The 26811-nt window shown below is 34.5% G+C and overlaps 1 protein-coding gene across 4 annotated transcripts in view; it reads left to right on the top strand.

The window, feature by feature from the left end:
- RFX3 (regulatory factor X3) overlaps positions 1 to 26811 on the top strand; it is a 269949-nt gene that overhangs the window by 172423 nt on the left and 70715 nt on the right. For all 4 annotated transcript variants that reach the window (XM_036433933.2, XM_036433934.2, XM_036433932.2 and 1 more), the window contains one exon: positions 10806 to 11064. In XM_036433933.2, the coding sequence (XP_036289826.1) occupies positions 10806 to 11064 (259 nt within the window). The remainder of the gene's footprint in view (positions 1 to 10805; positions 11065 to 26811) is intronic.

Here is a 26811-nt window from a genome sequence, read left to right as displayed (position 1 = left end):
GGGCAGTTAGGGGCAATCGGGCTGGCAGGGGAACGGTTAGGGGCAATCAGGCAGGCAGGCAAGCAGTTGGGAGCCAGCAGTCCTGGATTGTGAGGGGGATGTCCAATTGCCAGTTTAGGCCTGATCCTGCCAGCATCAGGCCTAAACTGGCAGTCGAACATTCCTCGAGAGATCCCAGATTGGAGTGGGAGCAAGATGGGCAGAGACATCCTACTTCCCTCATGCACAAATTTCATGCACTGGGCCTCTATATATAATAACATCACATGACATACTTTGAGTAGTGTTACAATATTAATATATTGGCATTGAATAGATTTATTCAAAATCCATAAGTATGCATACTGGACTCGTTTTTAAAATAGTTGTTAGTTGAAAATCATGTAGTTAGCACATTTTCTTTAAAAAAATCACCCATGTTTTTTTCTATACACTTTTAAAATGTTTAATAAGGAACCTTAAAAAAGATACTCTTCAAGTTGTTTTTTGTATTTTAGTGCAATAGTTTTAAGATTTGTGGGTTAAATTTTGCTTTTCTTAAATTTATTATTTTTTATTATCATATTAATAGTATTACAGATATCCCCAGGTTTCTCCTATGCTCCCCTCCACCGAGCCTCCTGCTAACAATGGGAGCACTCCTTCAATGGGAAGGTGTGGTCCGAGTCTTCCAGGTGGACAGAACCCTCCTGACTCCCTCTGTTCCATGGTACACTGGCTCTTCTTCCTGGCTCTTCTGTTCTGGGTTTGGGATCCCTGAGTGGGGTTGAGACCCTGTATTCACAGTGCGGGGGCGGAGGGGGGTGGAGGGGGGGCGGCACCAGGGCGGGAGCTTTGCAGCTGAGATAGAATATCCCTCCTGCCTCTCAGCTTGCTGTACCTTGAAGGGGGCATTCCCTTTTTGCGTGTCTGTTCCTCTTACCAGTTTCTATGTGGCTTCTTCAGTGCTCCTTGGATATAATATTTCATATCAGCTACACTTCAGTTGGTTTTTCAAGTCTATTGCTCTGTAGTTTAGCTGTAAATCTGGTTCCTGGCTGGGAGCAAGTGCAGGCAGCCTCCAGCTACTCCACAGCCATCTTACATTTTGCTTTCTTTTTATTAAAATGCTGTCTGCTAGGAAGAAATGGTTATATGGGATCTCTGAAATTGATATGGAAGGAATGTTTTCTTCCTTTTTGCTTCTTCTAATGTACACATTAAAATTGGTGTAGAATCTGGTTTGTCATGTGGATTTTAGGAAGTATATGGCTGGTTACTTAGGAATCTCCTGGAAAGAGAACAGCCCCTTTGTGGAAAAAGTACCAAGGTCTGTCTATAATTAATTAGAAAGAACCTATTTTATGAATCCCACAGCAATTCCCATTTCTCTCAAAATGGAACACTTTCAAATATGGCTTCTTAGAATGTCACAGTTTGTAAGGTCAGGGAGATCATTTATTTCAATTCTTCAACTTTACAGTTGAGTAAACTGAGATCAGGAGAGGTAAACTAATTTGCCTGGCTAGTTAGTGTAGTTCCTATTTTATGACCCTGAGTGCATGGTTCTTTTCAGTGAGCTGCAGGTGGTAGTCTTTTGGTCTTGAATTATTTAGATTGTTAGGGGAGAGGGTTGATTAGTTAAGAAAAAATAGTAAATTTTATCTGTTGTACTAGTAAATTGTAGATAGTAAATTGTATACCTTATTATAGATAATTGAATATGACTTTTTAAGACTAAGCTTTTTGTTTTCACATGAATCTATTTTCGTGGTTTTTAAAACTCCATCTTATACTTTTATAACTAAATTTACTTTGTGAATATAAAATGTTCTTTTTATATTCATAAAATATGTGGGAAACTCCATCATTTGTAACAATTTTTCAATGTCAGGTATATATTAAATAGCTTTTAAGAGAAAATATTATTCTTTGACTGCCCTGCCTGTATTACCTTTTTATTATTTTCTATTAGTAAATTAAATGAGGTTGCGAGTTCGATTTCCAGTCAGAGTGCATATCTAGGCTGTGTTTTCAATTCCATGTCGGAGCACACATAGAAGGCAACCAACTGATGTTCTCTTTCACATGGATTTTTCTCTCTTTCTCTCCCCTTTCCCCCATGTTCCCTTCTCTCTAAAATAAACAAACATACTCAGATGAGGATTAAAAATATTCTGTTTGAACAAAGATTTGAAAGCTAAAGTGAGAAGACTTACATTTGAAAAAGTTGGGAATCATAATATTGTGTCTCACAGAGACGGAAGTCTTTTAGGATGTGAGTATAGTCCTTCAGCTGTATAAATTCTGATTCCTGAAGGCTGAGCTTTATAATGACAGAAGGTACTAGAGGACATTACCAACAAATCCTACTCTGGCCATCAGAAACCGTCAGACTAACAGAGTTGCTTCCCAGGGAATGCTCTGAGGCCCAGGCTGCTTTTAGTTCAGTGGTGTGCCTGACTTTGGGTACTGGACATAGAGTCTCTTTGCCTGGGTTAGTATTGTGAGTATTGTGTTCGGTCTCAACAACGTACACACGTGCTCTAGCTGCCTCCATTTGTTTAATTCCCACTGGATAATATGTCCATCTTGTTAATAATGAAGGCCTGGCTTCTGTATCCCTCTTAATAGTAAAACCTCTCAGGGTTGGTCGCAAATTCTTCAGCCTCTCCCAAGCTGGCTTTCTTCACATTACAGTGCAATTGCTCTTGTAAGCGTCATTGGTGACTTCACTTGTTAAATATAATAGACATTCTTATAGATAAAATGTTTAAATACCTAACAGTCAACTACCCAGCTGCTCTATACTTGAATCACTGTCTCTTCTTGTGTTGGGTTTTGTGGTGTGTTTTTCTGGCTATATTCTTCCATTTCCTACCTGTGTGAATCCCTCCTTAGTCATATTATTGACCAAATAATTTTTCTGTGGTTTAGACTTTGTGTATGTTTCCCTACCATTCCCTAACAGAAACCACATTTTGTGTGTTATTCTTATGGCTACCTATTTTTAACTTAGCTAATACTTGTCTTTTCCCACTAGAATGTAAGATTCAGGTAGGCAGGTACCTTATTTGTTTGCTCTCCGTTGTCTCTCTAATACCTGGAACAGTTGTACATAAGTCCTCAATTTATATCTGTAGAATGAGTTAAATAAAGAAGAGCATTTAGTGGCAGGTGAAAAAGGAACAGGCTACTCAGTAGTTTAAAATACATAGGGGAAAATGAATGGAACCGAATTGAGATGCTGTGAACCACAGTATTAACATCACTTTTCTTTTTTTCTTTTTTTCTTTTTTTTAAATCTTTTCAGTATAAAACTCTTTTGGGCTATGCACATGTATAGGGATGATCAGTTGTCTTCCCCACCCCCCAACCCCCAAATACATGGTATAGTAGTATTAATCATCCTTACTATGCTGTACATTATATCCCTACAAGAATTCATCTTATAATTGAAAGTCTGTCTCCTTTGTCTCATCCCCCATGAGTCCTAGACCCCCAACCCCTGGAAACTACCATTCTATTCTCTTTTTCTATAAGTTTGATTTTTTCATATACAACATATGAAATTCTACAGTACTTGTTTTTCTCTGTCTGACTTATTTCACTTAGCACAATGTCCTTAAGTTGCATCCATGTTGGTGTGAATGGCTGAATAATATTTCACTATATATATTTATTGTTAATAGCCATTGAAATTAGCAGAAATAATTATGTCTCCTGAATTTAGACCGAGGCAAGTATTTTTAGTCTTGTTGAATAGTATTTATTACTTTATATTTTAGTGATTTTTTTTTTATTCTGAGGTAATAATAAAAGTTCGTCACATTACTTGAATTCCTTTCTGAATTACTGTTCTCACAAAATGGCACGTCCCTCTTTGGTGTATCTTCTGCCTTCAGTCTGACTTGGAGCACTCAAGAGAAGGTCTGTTTAGAAACTCAAATAAGTAGTTCATGCTGACCAGCCAGAACTTCCATATCACATGAACGCGGTGTGTTGAATAATGTCGCTACTGCTATGTAGGGCTGGGAGCAAGTGACTCACATAAAAACTTCACAATGGGAAACTGTTTAAGGCAGGGTTCTTGGTTTCAAGCAGCAGAAACCAACTCTGGGTTTATAAGAAAAACAAAAAAATTATTGAAAGATATTTTTGGTTTAGAGAATTTCCAGTAAGTCTGGGAAATTAGGCTGAAAAAAGACAGATACAGGCAACATTAGCAGCCAGACCATAGATAAAGCCACACCACAATAGTCCAATAAGTATTCCACACCACTGCACCCATTCCAGACATTGTCCATCATTGCTACCACTAGCTTCTCTTTATAGCTCTAAAAGAGGGCTAGCAATTCCTAACCTGTGTGATTCACTTAGTGCAAATTAAGTGAAAAATATATCCCCCATCTCTAGAAACAATTCTCCCTAGTTCCTCAGTTCTCCTAGTTCCCTCATGTCCTCTCAAATATATTTTTAAAATTATTCTGTCTGCCTTCACTTATTTCCTTAGGCTAGTCTATATGCTATCCCTACATGGAAACACTTGCCAATAAGATTACCTCCTATCATTTAATATAACGAACATGGTCCAGAGTCATCTCACGTGACCCATCTGCAGGATTGTACCCTGTTTGCCACTTCCTTTCCCCTGATTTCCCATGATCTCTCTGGCCTAAGGCTTTTGTTAGGGTTGTTTCTCTGACTCGAACCTTACCTTATCTCCCTTACTCTTCCTCCTTACTTCTATCGCAGCTTAAAACAAAATCCAAACCTCTTGCCATAGTCTATACAATGTGCTTCAAGCTTTTTAAACTACCATCCACATTGAGAAAGTTAGATGTTCATGTTATACTCAGGTAAATACACACATATGCATACAAGTATGCACACACACAAACCATATATATAAATGATAGAAACAAAAAGTTTCTCAAAATAATTTCTATCCTTACTAGATATAATATGTTCTGACCCTATCTAATATCTTTCTTTTTTAAATGCTGTTATGAAAAATTTAAATTGTAGATCATGACTCAGAGTTTAAAAACTTTTGTAATACTCGAATATTTAAAACCTCATTACTTTATATTATTTTACTTTTAAAACCTCATTGCTTTCTTATATGCTTCTCGTTTGTTTTAGTCAGCCATAATAGACTTCTAATTTCTTCCTACATACAGATCTTGCCTGTGTTGTGGCTTTTGTACATGCTGTACTCTCTTTCTGATTTTTTTTCTTCTATTTTCCATAGGGCTGACTGGTTTTCGTCATTTATTTTCAACTTAATATCACTTCTTTAGTGGTAACATTCTTGATTATGTATCTAATATGCTCCTCCTATTTATTATATTTTAATGCTCGATTTTTCTCTTTCATAGACTTGAGGAAATTTCTAATTATCTTATTTTTGTTCCTTCCTATTCACCACTTTTTTCTTATGTAGCCCTTATGATAAAAGAGGTTATTTTTTTGTTGTTGTTCCTTTTAATCTAGGTGCTAGATAAAAGCTCAGTAAATATTTATAAAATGAATGAATACAAAGTATTCTGGAATCATAAAACATGGTACCAATGTAAGATATCATAATGACCAACATTACTACATTCTGTCTTCATAATACATTTTATAGTATAAAATTTATAAGAGATTTTATTTCCTTAACTTGACATTTTCATTCTATTGATTGATTTTATCATTGACTTAGCTTATTGATAGGAGAAGATATTCAAGACCTATAAAATACAAAACATAATTTAGAGATATTTTACATATCTGGAATTGTGGATAAGATACATAGAGTTAAATAAAACAGAAAAATTGGTTATAACTGAGGTAAATAGACATACTAGTCCCAATGAATAAGCCAGCATGGAATATTCAGAATCATGCTTACTGAGGCATGATGGGACAGTAGTAATTTACTGAACTCAATGGATCAGAGTCCTGACATTTACATTGGACCTTACAATACAGTCAGCTGTGAAGAAACTTCTCTCAGCAAGTGTGCACATATCTATGTGTGTACAGTCATTATTGCATACATGTGCAGAACAATGAAAAGATTTCTTTCCTGCCATAGAAATAATATGACATTATTTTCATAACAGCCTGTGGCAATCAATAAATAACAAACAAAAGGAAGAGAGGCACATCTTTCAAATGTAAACAGAATTGCTTGGGAATTTAGTTGTTGCAGGAATGTATAGTCTAGAAATAGCTGCTTTCAGTCAGATATGCCAAATATTGAGTTCTTATCTCAAATATATTTATAGGGTGGGCAAAGTAGGTTTGCAGTTGTTAATACGTGAAACATAGTGTTTATTCTTGTATTATTATTTCTTGTATTATTTTCCAGATGAACAATTGTAAACCTACTTTTGCCCCACTTGTACTTTGAAAATGTCTGGGGAAAATAATGTGCAAGCAATAACTCACATGTATTCATTATAAACTAATTATAAACATGTATCCAGATAAACTAATCTGAGGAATCAGAATTAGTCATTATTTCTAGTACTTCTGAAAGAACTGCTACTTTTGCTATTAGTGCTTCTTTTTTTATATAGTTCTTCAGTATTTATTCAGGAGCTTAGTGCATTTAGACCATGGAGGAGTTACTTGTACTAACTCTGGCTCCCAATAGTACTCCAACAAATACATTCATGTTTATCTTCTTACATTTAAAGAACAATGGCAAAGGACATAATGGTCTGCCTCTATTACCCAATCCAGTATTTTCAGTTCCTCTATTCTCATTGCAAGTATGCATTGTTTGTCAGAGACAAATTCGTTTTCTAATAAAGTTGTCCTTTTTCCTCTCCCATAGAAATTGCCAGTCTTTATCCCGGGGTTTGTTTTTGCAATAGCCAAGCCTTCCCAATCACATTGGTCATGACTCAAAATGAGGACAATTTATGATTTAGACATACTTTTTAGTGACTTTTATCCTTGTCTTGTTCTTTGCTCATTTTCTATCTTTTGAATCATCTCTAACGAGAGAGAAGTATGAAAATAAAAGCAGGTTGCATTTCATTTTGCTGCCATATTTTTATCCTGACTTGAGGACTACAGACCTAGTTTTATATACCTATGCTTCATTTGTTTGCATTAGTAATATTACTTCACTGAGAACTAATTATAAAAGGAGTCATGCCCCAAAGATTGAGTATTATAAACTCCTTGAAATGTTTCTCTTGTGCTAGAATAGTAACTCCCATGATCATAGATTTATCAATTCTAAGTATGTGATGGTGTATCCTCTGAAATAGTTCCACTTTTTCTATCTTGTTACCATGGCAGGTGCATCTGCAGGTCCTAATCTGGGTAAGAGAAGAGAGTAGTGTGGGGCCAGTAAACAGCGAATGAAGATGTAAGGAAATCCAAAATAGCAACAGAAAATTCATAGGGCCTCTATATCACCTTTAAGACTACTCCCCAATAGTTATTCACAAATATAATTTACACACACAACAAGTTCTTTTTATGTGACAAAATGTTTGAGAGTATGGTATTGGTTCAGTGCATATTCCACATAATTGTTTACCAATTATTAGCTTTGGATAAAGCTACTCAACCTATCGGCTTGTCTGTGCAAAAGGAATTGCTATAGCACCTATTTCATAGAGTTGAAATGAAGATTAAATGAGTAAGTACCTGAAGCACATAGAATAATGCCTATTGCATACTAAATGGTCAGTATCTTAGCTATCATTTATGATCACTATGTTTTATATATGAAATCAACTTATTACTAGGGAGCATGCTTGTGCATTTTGCTGCAACTCTGAAAATGAAAGCCAGCACCATATCTTCTATCTGTCAAAGTATTTAGTGTCCTGTATCTATTTGTATACCTTACTTGGCTATCCTAGATTGTGTTGTTTTAAGTAGAATAAGATAGGTCACTGTTGTATCCAGTGGGCATAACGTAAAATGACCTCATTTGTCTTTTTACCTAAATTTGAAATCAGCATGATTGTTTTATCAGTATGTAATGGAATATATAGATGAGACTCCCAATAGGAGCTGGAGCAATGATGAGAGAGGAACTATACATGTGTTTTAAATGGCTTTTTTCTCTATTTAAAAAATGTTTTCTATGGGGTTGTTGGGACTTGTATGCACGCATATAAGCATTTCCAATGGACATAGACACCAGGGAGGTAAGGGGACAAGTGGGGGGTGGAGGAGAAAAGGGGGTGAGGACACATATGTAATACCTTAATAAAGAAAAAACAAAACAAAAATCTTACCTGTTTCTGCTACACTGGCTCTTGCTAGAATGTGTTAACTTACTCAGTGTGCAATACTTTCAGAACACTATTATTATTTTACTAAAGCTTATAATTTATATTACAAGTGTAATTTGTAATGAGTTCAAATGACCTGTTTTAAATGCTATAAACAAATGTTTGAATAGTTTAGCATAATTTCTCATGTTTTAAAAAAAAGGCTTTATGTTTTATAAATTTATGAAACTGACTATTTTGTCAGATTATATTTTTATCTGTTGATTAGTGTGCCCACAGTGTACCAGAAACTTGTTAAGTATTGAGGATACAGATGGGAATAAAACATAATTTCATGGGAGTATTAAGACATGAAGAATTCAACAATAACTAAGTTGAGTGTTATGATTCAGGTATGCACAGAGCATGCATTAGGAAAATACAGAGAACAACACATAACAGTCCTATGAAAAGTGAGCAGAGAGGGTAGGGGGTACAGAAAAATAATTTGGGGATAAGGTAAGTGATGTTTGAGCTGAGAGTTTATGAATGATGAGGAAATAGGAAGAGAAAAGAAGAAAAATGTATAGGCCTTCCAGGCAGAGGAAACCATGTGCAACAAACAGGAAGGCAAGAGAAAATGGCTCTTTGGGGAACCAATAGAAAGGCCAGTATGGTGTGAGTGGAAAAAGCATGGCTAGCACCTGAACAGATTACGTAGGCACCAGTCCTGCTGTTTTTGTAAGGTCAGTCAAGGGTTCTGAATTCCCTCTGAGGGCAAGAGAGAATCCTGGAAAGGTTTTTTGTTTTGTTTTTTTGTCCTCCCCGCCTCCGCCACTCCTGCTCCAAAGATTTTTTTTTAAGAAACATTTTGTTTTCGTATTTGCATTTTAGAAAAACTCCCCTGGCAGCACAGTTGAAAATAGATTGGAAAAGAGCCTGATTAGAGGCAGAAAAGCTTATTAGAAGGCAATTATAATGCAAAATATTATGAGTTAAATGCATTAAGTACAAGACTGGAAAGAAGAGTTGGAGAATTATTTAGAAGGTAAATTGGTAGGACTTAGTGACTGGTGTCAGTCTGAGGAAAGAGGCAATACTTCTAAAGCTGAGAGTGGCACAGGAAAAAATGAGCGAGAAAATGAATTTCCTTTTAAGTTTTATATAGGGGACCTCCCATATAACATAGGGTTTCCTAGTAAAGATAACCAGATGGCTGTTTGAAACCCAGATTTAAAATTCCTAAGTATAACTAAAAGATAAAAAGAGTGGAGAAATCAACTTCTGCAAGGTTGTTTACTGTGAACATCTACATGGTTGTATAGTATATGGTAAAGGTATATGGTCTGAAAAAGAACTAAACATAGAGAGCACAGAAGATGTCGTTGTTTAAAGTACCATAAAATGGAGCTTTGACATGTTCTTGAAAGGTAGTTAGTGGTAGAGAAAGTAAGTAGTGGAAAATAAGTGTCATAGAAACGAAGGAACAAGAGAGGTGAAGAGAGACGCAGTGTATACATACAAAATGTCTGAAAATATACACATTAAATCATCAGAAGTGGCTAGTGGGTGTGGGTTGAAGAGAATGACAAATGGAATTTTAACTTTATATTTGAATTTTTAGTAAAAGTACTTTATATTTTTTGTACTGTTTTTACAACTTCTTGTGAGCATATACTTTTCTTAAAATAAAAATGAAAACAAAGTCATGTTAAATGTCATAACCAATTGGAAATGAAAGATAAATCAATGAAATAAGCTTAATCAGAACAGAAAGAGCAGGGAAAGGGCAACATGGAGTAGTCAACAATGCTATATAGCAGACTTGGTCAACAAAGATAAGGACTGACAGAACCCTTATACCTTGGTATTTAGATTTGGTCGCAAGTGACCTTATTAAAAGCAGTTTCAACAAAAGGCCAAAGCAGAAGCCGTACTGCAGTTGTTGGGAAGTGAAAAGTGACTGTGTGAAGTGCTAGCATAGTCTTTGTAAAGGAGAATCTTGAGTATTGAGAAAGAGAGATACATAGATAGGGATTTAGGTTACAAGATGAGTGAAGATCCTTACGGTGGCAAGAAAGATATCCATGCAAGTTTCCTTAGTCATGAAAGGTTATTTATTGCAAGTCATCCAGGAATGTGAAGTAGTATAGGGAGTTGACTTACAGCCCCAACTCATGCCAGATCCCAGCTTTTCTAAAACTGGGATATCCAGGAAGTTTTATAAGAAATTGAAGAAGTCACTCAGCAAAACTTTTGGGGGAGAAGAGACCTGATCCTATTTATATGCTGGAGGTAGACACAAGCAGAGAGCAAGATTTCTACAGTCAGAGAACACGTTGAGGTGCTTAATAAAAGTATGTGCCTTTAAGTTGGAAAGTAAACACATATTACTTCTGGAAATCAAGTTTCATACAAAATACAAAACTTGTCATGTTCCAAAGGATATATTTTAAACATATATATTATATATATTATATATATATTATATATTATATATTATATATATATTATATATATATATATATACTAGAAAAAGTTAAATAAGATGATATAAATAAGCTAGTAAATTTCTTTTTTCTTCTTCTTCTAAAGCCGAACAACAACTTATCCTTACACAGAAACGCAGATGTACAGCCAAAACACTGGAGGGAATTACTTTGATACTCAAGGGAGTTCTGCACAGGTGACTACCGTGGTCTCATCCCACAGTATGGTGGGCACTGGTGGGATTCAGATGGGCGTCACGGGAGGACAACTCATCAGCAGCTCCGGGGGAACCTATCTGATCGGCAATTCAATGGAGAATTCTGGTCACTCCGTGACGCATACCACTCGGGCCTCCCCAGCGACTGTAAGTATTTGAGTTTTTATTTGTCTAATTTAGCCTCTTGGTAGCCACTAATAACATATGCCAATCTGGGGAGAAAAAACGAACAGACTGGGCTGGGACAAGAAAGTGTTAGGTTGTTAGTATTGTGGTATTATCCAGAATGTAATATGTGTGCTATTATGCAGAATGTTACTGATATGCACCCCACAATTATATGAATTTGGAAGTTTTCATTAATAGTAGGAGAAAAGAGAGAGGATTCTCACTCATTAATACTAACTTTAATAGGTTTTCTTCAATGAAATTCAGTAAAACCCTTTAAATTTCTGCCCAGAGATCAGGCTTTTTATATTATATTGATCTACACTGGCTCTTTTATGAGATAAAAACCCAAGAAGTAATATACAGAATAAAATATCATTTAATTTGGAAATTTCACATCTTTCACCAGTAGTATTTATGCTAGCTCATTGCCAGAGAAGTTACTTTATGAAGGTCAACATTTTCCACACCTTAGACATTTAAATCTGGCCATATTCTCATGCCACCTATACTGTTTACTTAATGTATTTTTTACTTGATTCAGTTTTAAAAGATAAAACGATATGTATTTTTCTAAGATATATTAAAACCCATTTTTTAAAAGTAAATTAAAAATGTTTACCCATATGCCATTTTTTTTTCTACCAATGAGACAATGATCTAGATATTTAGGGGAGCAATGATCTAGGTAATTCCAATGAAAAATATTTGTGTTGGCTCTGATCATTGCTATGAGCCAATAGCATCTTAGGAACTCACATATTTGAGTTTTCAAGTTTTTAGAATTTAATAAAAATAATTATTTTGACACAATATATTTTAATGTAGTGAAGTGATGTCACAGAAATGCTCATGGAAAGCTTGTAGAATTGGAAATCATCAACTCTGTCACCTGAGCTTTCTATTTTCACCTCAACTAAGCTTATAAAGTCTGTAGTCATTTAGAACTGCCTAGCTAAAGTAGCAGTGGGATTGATTTTCTAGATGTCCTATGTAAAAGGAGTCCAGGGATTTGAAATAATCACAAGCACCCCTTTTATAGCTTCCCATATACTTTGTTTTTATAATGAAATTGAGGTAGAAATAAATTTGTTAGAAAATAATAATATGAGAAATTTTACATTTTTCATTTTATGGATTTTCAAGATGTAACATATACTTGGTAAGTACTTTATACATACTTTTCTGTTTGTAACCATTCCGTGTTTACACGTTCATCATTTAGTGCCTTTTCCCTAATCCATTCTTTGAAGTTCTTTACTTCTAGCTCACTTTCTTACTGACATCACAACAGTAGCTATCCTCAGTGGAGAGTTCCTTTTTGTAACCTTTTCTTTGTGTTTTTGGATAATTTCTTATGCATATTTGTCTCTTGGTTTCATAATAATAGGAGCTAACAATAGGTATGGCATGTCTAAACCTTTTAGTCCCAATATATTTATGTAGATTATAAACTAAATGATACCCTTTTTGCACCTCAGTTCACCTATCAATAAAATAAGTGGTTAGTTAGAATAAGTAATTTCCTAATTTCCTCCCAGCTCTAGAATCATAATGCTCACAAAGGAATTGTAAAATGTTCTATATGTAAAGATAACTGTATCTTTCCCATAAAATAAAAATAGATTACAGTACTTTATAATGCTCCTGAGAAGGGTCACCCAGAAAGCCATTTGTAGTGGGAAGGAAAGTACATGCCACTATCAAGGCCTTAAGAAAACTGAAGAATGAAGAGAAAGAGTATTTTTCCCATTTTTGTTTCATCCACCCTCTCATGATAGCATACCATGCCTCCAGCTTCATCCTTCCCCTACTTTATTTTCTCTAGGCGTTTCTGTTTACCTTCACACTGATTTCTGGCTTTGTGTTAAACATCCTTATCAACTGGAAATATGTTAGCTAGATTTATTAGTGCTGTTACTGAGTTAACTGAATTTATTATTCCAGATCATGTGAATACAGGTGCAAACATTAATAGTCAATTTTATTATTTGACTTTTTTTTATATACAGTATGAAAAAATGGCATTTCTCCTTCAGTTATCCATTACATAAATTTGATGCATGATTTCTATTATATTAGTTGGTAAATTAAACTAATTTTAAAAATAATAACTGAATTATAACAATTGGAAAGAGTGGGAAACTACTGAAAGTATCCCACCACTTCATAGTATCAATTTACATATTAATTTACACATTTTAAAGTGCATTCATATTTAACATTTTGTTAAAGATGGTTTTGTGTTTTTCATTTTTATAAGAAAATTTCCCTTTTAGCAAAAGGAGTGTAAAAGTTAAATAAAAAGATAACTTTTGCCTAGAACAACCATAGCTGCCCTCAGAGCACATATAATAGTGCCATGTGATAGATTTATATTATCTAAATATGCATCTGCTAGTATTACTTACATTTCTTACCAAATTTATTTCCCATTTTAGTTCCCCTCTCAGGCATGCTAGAAATCTTCATCTACTTCTTTCACAGAGACCTGGCGCTTCTGTTTGTATTTTCACATTTGTTACTGTAGTGAAGTTAACAAAGTTGGGGTGCCATGAAAACTATTTAAGATTTCCTACCATCCTCCTTTTGCCAAATGTTAGAATTTGTAGGTTTTTGGTTGTTTAGTTTGTTTAAAACTCAGAGATTTTTTGATAAGTGCCATGTCATCAAAGGGAATTTATTTATTTTTATGTATCTGTTTCAATCACTATAGAACCATTCAAAGAAATTATATGTGCACAATCTTTTTTATCCTTTAAAAATTTTTATTTATTGTGGTGACATTCAATTGTATTGAATTTATTAAGGTGAAATAATGTAGGTTTCAGGTGTAGAAATCTATACTATATAATCTGTATATTGCATTGAATGTTCACTACTCAGTCAAACCTCCTTCAGTTACCATTTACCTCCCCTTGACCCTCTTCTGCCTCCCCCTCCCCATCTTTCCCTCTGGTAATCACCATTCAGTTGTCTGTGTCTGTGAGCACAATCTTTAACAACTTGTTGGTCAACACTCAAGCCACTTCTTTCCAAATGTTGAGCCAGATTGTGCCATATCAATTCAGTTCTTCTAGATGTTTGATAGTCAATCTATCAGCATGCCTGATGCAACTAACTGTGTAGAAGAAGCCTATACTGTAGACAAAATTCCTGACTGGAATTGGGCTGTTTCTTAAGAACCTCTAATAAGTGAAGTGTATAGTTAATTAACTTAGTTGATGCAAAACTAGTTAAATTTGGGCACTTGAAAATAACACAAACCTATCACCTTTACTCAGTTTTCTACTCTGGTTTTCTGAAAAATTACTTAGACTCTCTCTTACATTTGACTTCTGTCTATATAAAGTACTTTGATTTAAATTTATTAGAAATAATTTCCTCCCACAAAGAAAACTTGACTCCAGTGTACAAACCAGTTTCTCAAGATATGGCAATGAAAAAAGATAATGATTTGAAATTGAAGCCACTGCTAAGAAAAATAATTAACATTCAAATATTTTCTTGCCTCCTCTAATATTCAGTATAAAACCATCTTTCTCTTACTAGAAGGATCTCTGAATCATTTGTGGACAATTTTTATTTGAGTATGTTATTTACTTTGTTTTATAACTAAATGAAAATATATATTTTATATAAAAATGTTTTAGAATTTTATTTTTGCTTGTGCATTATAAAAATTGTCCATGTTAAAGGTTCCTAGAAATGTCAGAATTTTTCAAAAGATTATGATGGTAACAGATTAAATTTTATTTGATGAATATGTTATGGTACAAAGTACCAATTTTTAAATTACTATGTGTGTACAAATTACATATATGTATATATGTGTATATATATATATGTGTGTGTGTTTTACATATATAAATATATACACACATTTAAAAGGCCTTTCTACTGATAGTATTAAATAAGAATTCTCAATAACATTATGTAACTTTTTTGTTGGAACATCTCTGGATATGAGTTCTGCTGAGTTACTACTAGAATAAATGTTTTAGTTTCATTAAATTAATTCTAGGGATCTAATTACTGTTAATATTTTAGTAACACATGGACATTAAAGTAAAAGAGTTGTGTGTGCCTGTAGTCATAATTCTGAACTTATTATACTTTGATCTTTCTTCTAACTACATCACCTAGTTTCTTGTGTGTTTTCACTCATAGGAAATTCTAATTTATTTTTCTTCATTATTTTTCTGTATAAACATATCACTTACAGAATTTTAGAATTTTGAAACCTGAAAACAATATGCATTTGAATATAAAAACTTTGTGATTATAGTAAGTGATATTTTGTGCTATTAAAACAGTTTATCTTACACCACACTATTCAGTAATTAACAATTTGCTTTAAGAAACTATATTTACTCACTACTCCACAAAATAACATTTGTATTCTTATAATTAGATGCTTATTTACAGAGAGTTTTTTTCTTCTTGTTAGTTAAATAAGATTACATTAATCACTGTTGAGACTGTGATATGAAAGCTAAGTATTACATCTTCCTGTATATTCATTTAGTAATTATATGTGTTAAGTGGCTTTTGCTAAAATTAGATTTCACCAAGGGGCACAAGGAAATATGTTGAAACTAAAATTGTTCATATCTCTCCCTCTTTTGATTAATATAAAATATTGTCATTTCTTTTAATTACTTGGGGGGGAATTTGACTGACCATCTGTTACTATATAAGTAAAAGTTTGGCCTATCTTTTACAATTTATAGAAAGTTAAGAATTCATTTAAAAATTATAGATGCTTTTATTTCTTTATCCTTGGCTTTATGTGTTTATGGACTTAGTATAGAAAATTTTTTTTTCTAAGAAGATAAATATATATATATATATATATATATATATATATATATATATATATATATATCGCCTCAGAAAATGGCTTTGCCTTCTTATTCCTTCGCAGGTCCCTTTGGCCACTTGTTTTGTTTTAGTATTTTAATTAATTTATTTCTATGAATTATACATTCTTAACTTGCACAATTCAAAAATGCAACAATAAAAAATTCAACAAAAAAAATGCATAATGTAATCTTCTCCTCAGCCCTCGTCTTCTGCCCTTTTCCTTAAAGGCGGCCACCGTTACCAAGTTCTTTTTAGTGTCGTTCTAGGGATATTCTATGAGTATACAAGTAGAATGCCTTTCTCTCCCTCTCTCATTACCACTTTTTACATCCAAATGATGATTAAAAATACTACATTTCTCTCTCTCTCTCCCTCCCTCCCTCCCTCCCTCCCTCCCTCCCTCCCCCTCCCTCCCTCCCTCCCTCCCCCTCCCTCCCTCCCTCCCTCCCTCCCTCCCTCCTTCCCTCTTTCTCTTTACCTAGCAGTATATCTCAGACCTTTTTTTTTTTTTTTTCATAACAGTACTTGAAGGACTTCCTTATATTTATGGGAAAGACTGTTAGAAGGAGCTGAGCTGCCCGTCTACCTTACCAAAGGGAAAAAAGCGAAAATAGTGTTGGATTATTGATTATACCTATATGGAGATAGAAAAGCAACATAGTCACATGAGATAAAAACTTCTGTCTAATTATCATATGTAACGATATGCTTAGAAATAGTTTTTAATTTAGTTTTAGAAGAGTGCATAAAATATGGATAAATCAGTTCTATTTTTGTGTTTTTTTTGTGTCCCGTTTTCCTTCAGCCAATGTGAGCCCTCAAATGAAACTCCTCAGACAGAATACCAGGACTCTTCTGCTTACTGCACTAAAAACTAAATTGACTGAAAGTTCTGGGACCTCATTTTTAAAGCTCTTAATAAAATGGGACTTTGAGTGACTTGTAGTCTCAATCACTTCATCTATATTCCATTTAGCTGTCAGTCAGTTCACACTGCTCTGGCCTTGAAGCTGATAAGATCTAAAGGCAGTAATTTTATGGTTAAAGCTGTAAGACATTCCACTCCTGGAAATCGTGATAAACTAGAAGGTTAAGACAAATAGAATGACAGGGGCCTCTGCCTCTTCTGAGCATAGCTGATGGATTCCCCTGAATCTCTAAAGCAAAATATAATGAGTAATTTTAATTTTTATCTATTTCACACTGAAAAATATTTCAGAATACATGCCACAAATTACTAGATTCTATTTCATGTGAAATCTAGATTAAGAAAGGCTAATGATGTTTATGAATTCTACTTGTAAATATGAAAGTAAGTTATGTTCTAGGTGACTTCTGTTATAACTTTTGCTTGATCCTTACATTTATAAATCAAATTTCGAGTTAATTTGCTTGTTTGAAATTACTATAAATTTTAAAATCAAAGAATAACTAATGTTTCACTCATGAAAACCAGGTAATCCAGATAAAATAAGAAATGTAATGGTGGCAAATTAAAATACACTGTGGTCTGTGAAATACGTGAGTCAATATTAGACCCATAAAATTTTAATATTGCCTCTTCCACTGGCCCATGTCATTTAATTTCATGAGTGAAAATTCAACATAATGCCTGTGTCCAATGATCAATTCTCAAATGAGAGGTATCTGCATATCCCCATGTTTATCAGTTCATACCTCAAAAGCACAATTACTACTTTCTCAACGTGCTTTAATGGAGTTGTATTTATTGGTCTTAGAATTAACCTGGTTTCTTTTAAAATCTAGCTATTGTGTTTAATTATAGCCCTAGGTATCTATAAATTCCATGGGCTACGAGTTCTGTAATCTAACGTCAGACTGTTAGAAATAATTTTACACATTTATTTTAAATTAACTTACTATAAATTTTAGTAACTTTTGCATCTACCTTGTAAGAAAGAAACTGTTTTCAAAATTATAGGAAAGATACATTTAAACAAGAGAAGAAATATAATACAAAAATAGAGAGGAGGTAGGTAGGTTAGAATTTACAGATGATACGTTGTCCACCTTATAAAAGTCATGGAGAATCAAACGAAAAGCTATAGCAAAAAGAAAAGTTAATAAGGTGACTGAGAATAAGATAATATACAAAGAAATCAATAGCTTCTCCATATATAAACAACAGTAGTTAGAAAATGTAATAGAAGCAAAGATCTCATTTAAAAATATTCAAAATATACCAGGCAATAAAATAATAATATATGTATGTGTAAAATTCAGGTGCTAAATAAAAACTTAAAAAAATCCTCAGGGAAACAAAAAGAAGCTTTTATATTTGAAAGGGAAGTTTTAGTATTAAACAACTTGAATTTCCCTAAATTAACTTAATATATTTCAGTATGATCTCAATCAAAATACCAATAGGTTATTTTCTTTCAGAGGAAAGGCTGTTGATATAAGTAAACATACAAGAATAGTGTAGAAAATTCTGTAAGAAGAAAATAATGTAAGGTTTTAATAATTAAAACAGAATTATCTAGGCATAGTAATAGTTGAGTATAGACCAATAATAAACTAAAAGGCCACAAATTGGCCAAATGCATATAGGAATATAGTATATATTAGACTCTTGAAAGTTTAAAGAATGAAAACTGGCATTACACTTGGTAAAGATTTTTAGAAACATTCTCATTCAATATTTTGAAAAGTGAATGTTTTGTATTTGTGTTCATGTACTTAAAGTCTGGATTATTTTCTTTAGTTATTCACTCTCTCAAACATTTACTGAGCAATCACCTGATTGTGCTTCTAAGATTATAAAGGTTTATATAATAGTATGGGCAATGGAGCTAGTTTCAGCAGCAAAAGGTACCTTCAAGGCAAAATTGGAAATTCACAAGCAGCCCCAAACTTTCTTTAAGTGGTTAATTTCATCCTCTCCCTCACCACATTATTTTTTAAATCACAATTTTTTATAAGTTGCAAATTGATTAATTTTAGATTCACCAAAATTGTGCTTATATTCTTATTTTGTTGCTAAAAACAAATTGGAAAATTGCCTGAAAGTTGGGTAGGATTGAGTATAATAGTAAGAGGATGAAAGAAAAGCAAGAATCTAAATAATATATAGCCTGAACCATTGTAGGAGTATTTACCTCCCAGCTTACTTTCCTTGGAGTAGTAATTGCAATCTGACCTCGGCAAAGAAAAACAGTTTTATCATGTTTTAGTGCTGTGGTCCTCATATTTGAGTATGCATTCTTTGGAGAATTGGTTAAACACATCCCTGGACCCCAACTGAGGAGCTGTTTTGTTTTGTTTTGTTTTGTTTTTTGTTTTCTGTGTGGGGAAGAGCCCAAGATTTGCATTTCTTACAAAACCCAGATTATTCTCCTAATGCCTACCCAGGATCACACTTTGTTAAAACTTCTGTTTAGTGATTATATAGATTTAAGCACAGAGTGAAAATGATCTTGGTATTCTGGATAATCTGCAAAAGGCAGACAGCATGGATGGACCTGGAGAGTATTGTGCTAAGTAAAATAAGCCAGTCAAAGACGAATAGCATGTGATCTCACTTATATGTGGGATTTAATGAATAAAATAAATTTACTAATAAAATAGAAACAGAGGCATGGAACAGACTACTGACAGCTGTCATTGGGAAGGGGAGAGACTAGATGGAAGAAGGTGAAGGAATTAATCAAAAAACATATAAGCATAACCTATATGATGATGGCCAGAGGAAGAAGGGAGCAGGGACTGGGGGGAATGGGGATATACGTAATAGTGTCAATGATAAAAATCAAGTTAATAAAATAGAAGTAAATCTTACATTTGGAAATGTAAGCACCGCCTTAAATCCCATCACTTAATCCAAACCCAGCAGGTTCCTGAGGGTTAATCTAGTCCTGAATGCTTATGCAATTGATGTGTCAGAAAATAGTTTTATCATAGGCACTGATAAGGCCAGTCTCCTAGGGTCTTGGTGAGAGTGAGGGATTGGAGCTCTACAGAATGATCAGAGGAAGCCCAAAACAAGCCTTGGGTTCACTACGCTAACTTAAAACAAATGTTCTCAGAACATGTTCAATTTATGCTAGTTTCTTATCCAAATATTTTCCCATCAATATTTTATAATCATTTCAGGTGGTACAAAATTGCCGAAACTTCTGGTTGAAAGAATAATAATTTAAAATTATTCTCTAGATGTCATCAGATCATCAATTACTAAGACGGATTTCATATAGTTAAACATTTGTAAGATCTAAAACTACAAATGCTTAGGAAGATTAAGATTTTTGTCTTTAGCTAATTTCTGGTTCAAACTGAGATGAAAAGCAAAGCTGGCTGGATGTGTTTTCCGAGAATTTCTAATTATTTTAAGAGTTAGAATAACAGTCTATCCTGAATCTCTCCGTTAAGCTTTTGTACAACATTGCTGTGGAGTAAGGTGTATTTATATGTTGATTTATATATTATTTGAATATACAAATTAAAAAACAGAGTGATAGTCAGAGCCTTAGCTTTAGGTGGGGGCAGTTCTATCTACATTACCAGGCCGCCTGTGCCCCAGAGACATCTATAGTCCTTCAAAGAAGGGTTCCAATGACGCTAAGGGAACTAATGAATTTCCTTAATGCAGAGCATTCAAAGTTTTCGGGCTACAGCCTACACTGAAAAATATATTTACATTGTGACCCAGTGTTCATATACATGTTTACATGCATACATTCATAAGTACATATTTATACACACACACACACACACACACACACACACACTGGTATGTAACATGTATATGCACATGTACATTCATATACACATGATTGAAACCAATGTTCCATGAAACAATACATTATCCATAGTGTGTGAACAGACCTCTGATTATTTTTTTCTCCGTTTGACATCATTAATTTTTAAAAACATGCTTGTCAGGACCCACATAATTGATTTCATAATTCACAAATAGATTGCACTTTTCGTTCTGAAAGGAATGCCCTGGACACATTGAAGTGGTGATCAAAGCATTTGCAATACATATTGGAGAGACCTGGCTGCAGACTCTCCATTGCTTTGTTGTTGTTTTGCATTCGAAACAAGTGACAGATGATTCTAACAACTTTCTAGGACCAAAGTTTGAAAAAACCTGCATTACAGTGATTATACAGACTAAATGCAAAGTGAAAGTGTTATTTGCTTTGGTGCTCCTGGTTGAAGTACTTCCTGTAGAAATTCCTCCCCCTTCTCCCCCCCTCACCCCCCTCCCCACACACACACACATAGTACTTCCCAGGGGAAGCTGTCATTTGTAATAGGAGGAAGGGTAGTGACTGTAGGCTCATGTCAGCAATCACAGATACCCTTTCTGAACAGAAGCTGCCAAATAGAAATATTTGTCTGACTTGAGATCTCAGATGCAAAATAAATGTAAAGTCTTAGCATTTAGATGAGAAATTACCCAAAAGGAAATTTTCAGTCTTAAGTGTATTTTCTTCATTGATTTCTCCAAAGCATTTGCTGCTCCTTCAGCAGGAAACCAAAATGCTGTTTCTCTAAGAAAGTGGTAACTGGTGAGGTTAACAAAGTAACCTATATTAGTAAGAAAATGCAGCATTATAAATTAAGGATAACTACTTTTATGATGATTAAAATTTAACTGTCCATTCAAGTAATTTTGTTGCCTTGTAACTTGACCACTTTGAAATCATTTTAAAATTATGCTTATCAATTCTATTTAAAACCTTGCCTATTAAAAAGTAAATCTTGTTTGTTAGTAGTAAATCATTTAGCAAGTAATAATTTTACAAGCCACTCTTCAGAAGATAGTTTTATTAAAACAATGTGCTGTATTTCTACTTGATTTACATTCAAGTTATATTTGTATAAAATGAAAATGATGTTGAATTTAGAGAAATAAATATTAGATTCCAATCTCATAGTTAATACCTATGTGATCTAAAGAAAGTCCCTCAATTTCAGAGAGCCTCACTTTTTCAACCTTTGGAAAGGAAATCGTGTTGTTTGCCTTTCCTATTTTACAGAGTTGCTGTGCAGATCAAATGAGAAAGGCTTTATAAAGCATCAAGCATATAGCATTACTTCTATTTTAAAATGGCTTTAATAGTTCTAGAACAGAAATTGTTTTTACCATGAAACCAATTTTAATTATAATGGTAGTTGAATACATCAATCTTGACCTTTAGTATTTAAAAAAGATTAAAGAGCCATTTCAGAGTCAAGAGAAATATGCCTTGACCTATAAAGACAATGAATAAAATGATATAATTGTTCTTTTCCTTCTGTCTTATTAGCATGTAATGGAGTGACTGGTCAGTATTTACATTAAGATAATACTGCTAAATTGTCCACATATATGATATTCTCTTTGGGCCTTTGCATAGATTTACATAAATGTGTTCCTAAGGATCTTCCAGAAAGCACTAACTATTTTTTAATCCTCACCTGAGGATTTGTTTTTCATTGATTTAGAGCACATGTGTCAAACACAAGGCCCGCGGGCCAAATCCGTCCCGCCAGGCCTTGCAATGTGGCCCGCACCGCGCTGTCATCACTGCACTCCGCTGCGTTTCCATCACAATGACAGTTTATGACTGTTCAGTAAACCATTCGGCCCGCGATTTAGGCTGGATTTTAGATTTTGGCCCCTTCTCTGATTGAGTTCGACACCCCTAATTTAGAGAGACAGGGAGAGGGAAAGAGACAGATAGACAAGAGAAAGACAGACAATGTGAAAGAGAAACATTAATCACTTACCTTGCACACATGCCCTGAACAGGAATTGAACCCCCAACCTGTGTGTGTGTACTGACCAGGGATCAATCTTACAATCCTTTGATGTATGGGTTAGTGCTCCAACTACTGAGCCATCCCGATCAGGCAGTACCTATATTTTTAAGCAGCCATGTGCCTATCGTGGCTTGGATGGTTATGTTTCTTACTTGCTCTTTCACATAGGAAATTTCTAAGTCCCACCCACTCCAATAATCTCAGTGCTTTGTAAGCTTATTTTTTTCAGGGTAAACATGTCATCTCAAATGGAGCATCCCACCATTCGATCTCAGAGAAGATGCCACAGCTTCTTATCTGATTATGAGGCAATAGTGCAGGATCATCATGAACCCTTCTAAACTCCCATGCGCCATTTATCCTCACATGAGATAATCGTGGAGAGGATGTATTATATTTATCTTTGGCAACTCAGTCTTAGGATGATTATTTAGTAAGAGATACAACTGAATGCTATAGCTTAGTTCAGAAAATTGACTTAAAAAAATAACCCAAGATAAAGTCATAGTCTAAAGCTTAATTAGTTTAAAAATGAAATGAAAAATGTTTGTTTACCATGCCAACTTTTTAATAGCAAAAAACAACAACAAAACAAAACCATGAATCCTTTAGTCATAAAAAATGTATTATTAAATAGAAAAGGGCAAAAAGACTTTTTAAAAAATGTAAAGAATCTAAGGAAAAGATTAGATAGATAGATAGATAGATAGATAGATAGATAGATAAAATGGAGCAGCAACACTCAGCAAGACAGATATCACTGGGGCCTCAAATTAGTCTTTCAGGTTGTCACAGGGCCTCCTGCTAATCTGATTATAATAGTTTGCAGGAGAGTTGAGATTTCAATAACAGGATGATCAGTATTCTTAGATTAAAAATCATGCAGCAGAGAAATGAAAAGGAAAACATTTTAGGATCTATTCATGTCAATGTGTTTGATAGGTGCATTTGAAATGTTATAATTGCACAGTAATGGAATAAAGATTCTTGTGCTCATTTCAAGTAAGGCACTGTCAAGTTCTCTACCACAAATTTCCCAGCTTTAAATCTGTAATTCAAAAATATATTTTTATTCACGCCTTCTTTTCACTGCTACCTTTACCATAGCTTCCAAGGTGGTTTTCCTGTCTCTAGATTCTTACCCTCCCCACATCAATATATAAAGTGCTATCAAGTCAGATTTTTTTCCCTTTCTAAAAGATTACCAAAAGTGTTTTATTTTCTTAAGAAAACACAACACAAAACTTTACTTTTTAATTGAAGTTATTGTTTTAGTTAAAGTTTTATTTTGTCTATCTTACCTATCCCTAAAGGAACTTGAGCCTTCAGCCAATTTTACTCTTCCTTGAATTTACATCCTGCCCTCTTATCTCTGTGCCTTTCTTCATTCTGCCTAAAATGTTCACCAGCGGGCCCCTAATAGAATTCCCCTCATTATCAGTCCTGTACTAAAGACCCACCTTACTTACCGGTGCTCTCTCTCTTTCACCACACAGCAAGAAGTAATTCTCCTCTCCTTCCCTCCCTGTGTATTCTAGTAATACTTAATCATTTAATTCATTCTGCTTCCTTTTAGTCATTTAGAGGAGAGAAAGTAAAAGAGACCATTCCTTATATATGCATAGATACACTGTGTCCCTCTTACCACTTGGGCCGTTATGTGTTGTAATCTGGTTGACAGGGATGTTTTAAAAACCTTTGCAAACATTTCTGTCTTCCTCCTCCCCTCACTCCTTCCTTCTGTTTCTCCATCTCTATCTCTTTATCTCTCTCTCTACATTCATATTCACATACAGAGCTAACACTGCACCTTGTATACAAATGGGTTTTTATGTTCATTGAAATCTCATGAAAATCAACTAGTATGATGAAGTTCCCATTATTGTAGCAAGCACCATAAGTTGTTTTATACTGGGGTAAGGGGATTTATTTTTATTATGGAGAAAACAACAACCCTACGTATTTCCTGAATTTGAATCATTTTTAAATTCTAACTAGCTGATAATCTAGTAATTTAATCATTTTTATTATATAAAATTACAGTGATATAATGTCTTTGTTGAGATTAGAAACATTTTCTTAGAGCTGTAGTCGGCAAACTGCAGCTTGCGAGACACACGCGGCTCTTCTGCCCTTTGAGTGTGGCTCTTCCACAGAATACCACCGCCTGAGCGTTAGAAGAAACTTAAATTTAAAAAAATGTAAGTGGTGGTAGAAGAAATTTAAGTTTTAAAAAATGTGGCTCTCAAAAGAAATTTCAGTGGTTGTACTGTTGATATTTGGCTCTGTTGACTAATGAGTTTGCTGACCACTGCCTTAGAGGATATATGAGAATATCATGATGCATATTTGGAATATTACAGATGACTAATCCTCCATAACTGTATGTCAAATATTTGTCTCACTTTTACTCTTTCCTGATTTTACATTGTTCCTCTAACTTCTCTTTTGCCTTCACTTTCCGTAACACATTCCTCTGGATGTTAATCTCTTCTCATACTCTTGTCCTCTGAAAGATTCTATTCAAACATTTATTGGGTGCATTCAGACTTACATATTTTAACCTTTCAGCTGGCAGAGCATGGTATGTTATACCAAATAAAACCCTTCTGACTTTACCTGAAATCTAGAGGGCTGGTGCATGGAATTCATGCATTCAGTGTGTTGGGAGTGTTCCTCAGCCCAGCTTGTGCCCTCTCGCAGACCAGGAGCCCTCGGGGGATGTCCAACTGACAGCTAGCGGGCCTAAGCCATCAGTCCGACATCCTCAGTGCTGCCATGGAGGCGGGAGAGGGTCCTGCCACTGCAGATGCACTTGCCAGCCGTGAGCCTGGCTTCTGGCTGAGCGGCGCTCCCACCATGGGAGTGCACTGACCACCAAGTGGCAGCTCCTATATTGAGCCTCTGTCCCCTGGTGGTCAGTGCACATTATAGCAACCAGTCATTCTGCCATTGGGTCAATTTGCATATTAGTATTTTATTATATAGGATGAACATTTTTAGAAATCCCACACTTCCCTTAAAACCTTAATGACATTTCTTCTTTCCTGACTCCTACATACCAATAACTAGTTCCAACCTGTTATTTCAGCCTCAATTCTCACCACTCCCATAAATCACACCCTACAAACTAGACTCCTCGACATTTCCCAAACTGTGTTTTCTGCCTCCCAGCTCTAGTGAGTGTATTCTTCCTTTCTACAATGCCCTATCCCCCACTTCTGAAAATTCTCCATTTTTTAAAGCATTGAGTTCTGAATTTGGGGAGTCTATAAATTCTAACAAAATTAATCTAAAATTTTGTAGACTGTTTTTATACATTTTTAAAAGTAGAGAGGTCAGTTTCTATCACATCCTCAGAAGCAGACTAAGACTCCCTCAAAAATGAATGAATAAAGAAGTTTTCCATTTTCTTCTACATGTCTGAACTATTCTTTTATTTTTGACACATATGGCTTTATTTGTTTAATTACACATTTGTACATACATATGCCATACCCTGTATCTCTTGCTAGATTATAATATCCTTGGGTTGTGAATATTTTATCCCGTTCCCTGCACACTGTGTTATATATGATGGGTACACAGTCACTGTGTAATAAATCTTTTTTAAAAATGTATGAGTTATTATCCCTTCATGAGATAAGAATTCTCTTCAATGTTTTCATTTACTAAATATGATAAATACATGTTAAGCATTTTTGTAGGCTTTTCAGAAATTCTTAGCTAAGTGGTCACTAAATGTTGTACCTTCTTTTGGGACCAATTAATGCCTCAGAGAACTCATGGGTATTTGGATCTTGTGAGCTTCCACATGGGTTGGGTCCTCTGCTTCAGTCCACCTTTATTCCTTGCTTGTCCTATCTTTCCATGTTTCCTTCTCCTGTACCTTGCCTCTCCAAACTCAGCATAGGCCTAAGTCATTTAGGGCAGAATATTTCTACATCCAAAAGAAATAGTTCATTTAAAAAAAAAATACATTTTTATTGATTTCAGAGAAAGAGAAAATGGAGAGGTAGAAACATCAATGATCAGAAAGAATCATTGATCAGCTGCCTCCTGCACACCCCACACTGGGGATTGAGC

The sequence above is a fragment of the Pipistrellus kuhlii genome, unplaced genomic scaffold, assembly GCF_014108245.1.
Source record: "Pipistrellus kuhlii isolate mPipKuh1 unplaced genomic scaffold, mPipKuh1.p scaffold_m20_p_12, whole genome shotgun sequence".
Lineage (NCBI taxonomy): Eukaryota > Metazoa > Chordata > Mammalia > Chiroptera > Vespertilionidae > Pipistrellus > Pipistrellus kuhlii.
The sequence above is the reverse complement of the archived record's forward strand: the minus strand, read 5'-3'. Positions and strand labels throughout refer to the sequence as shown.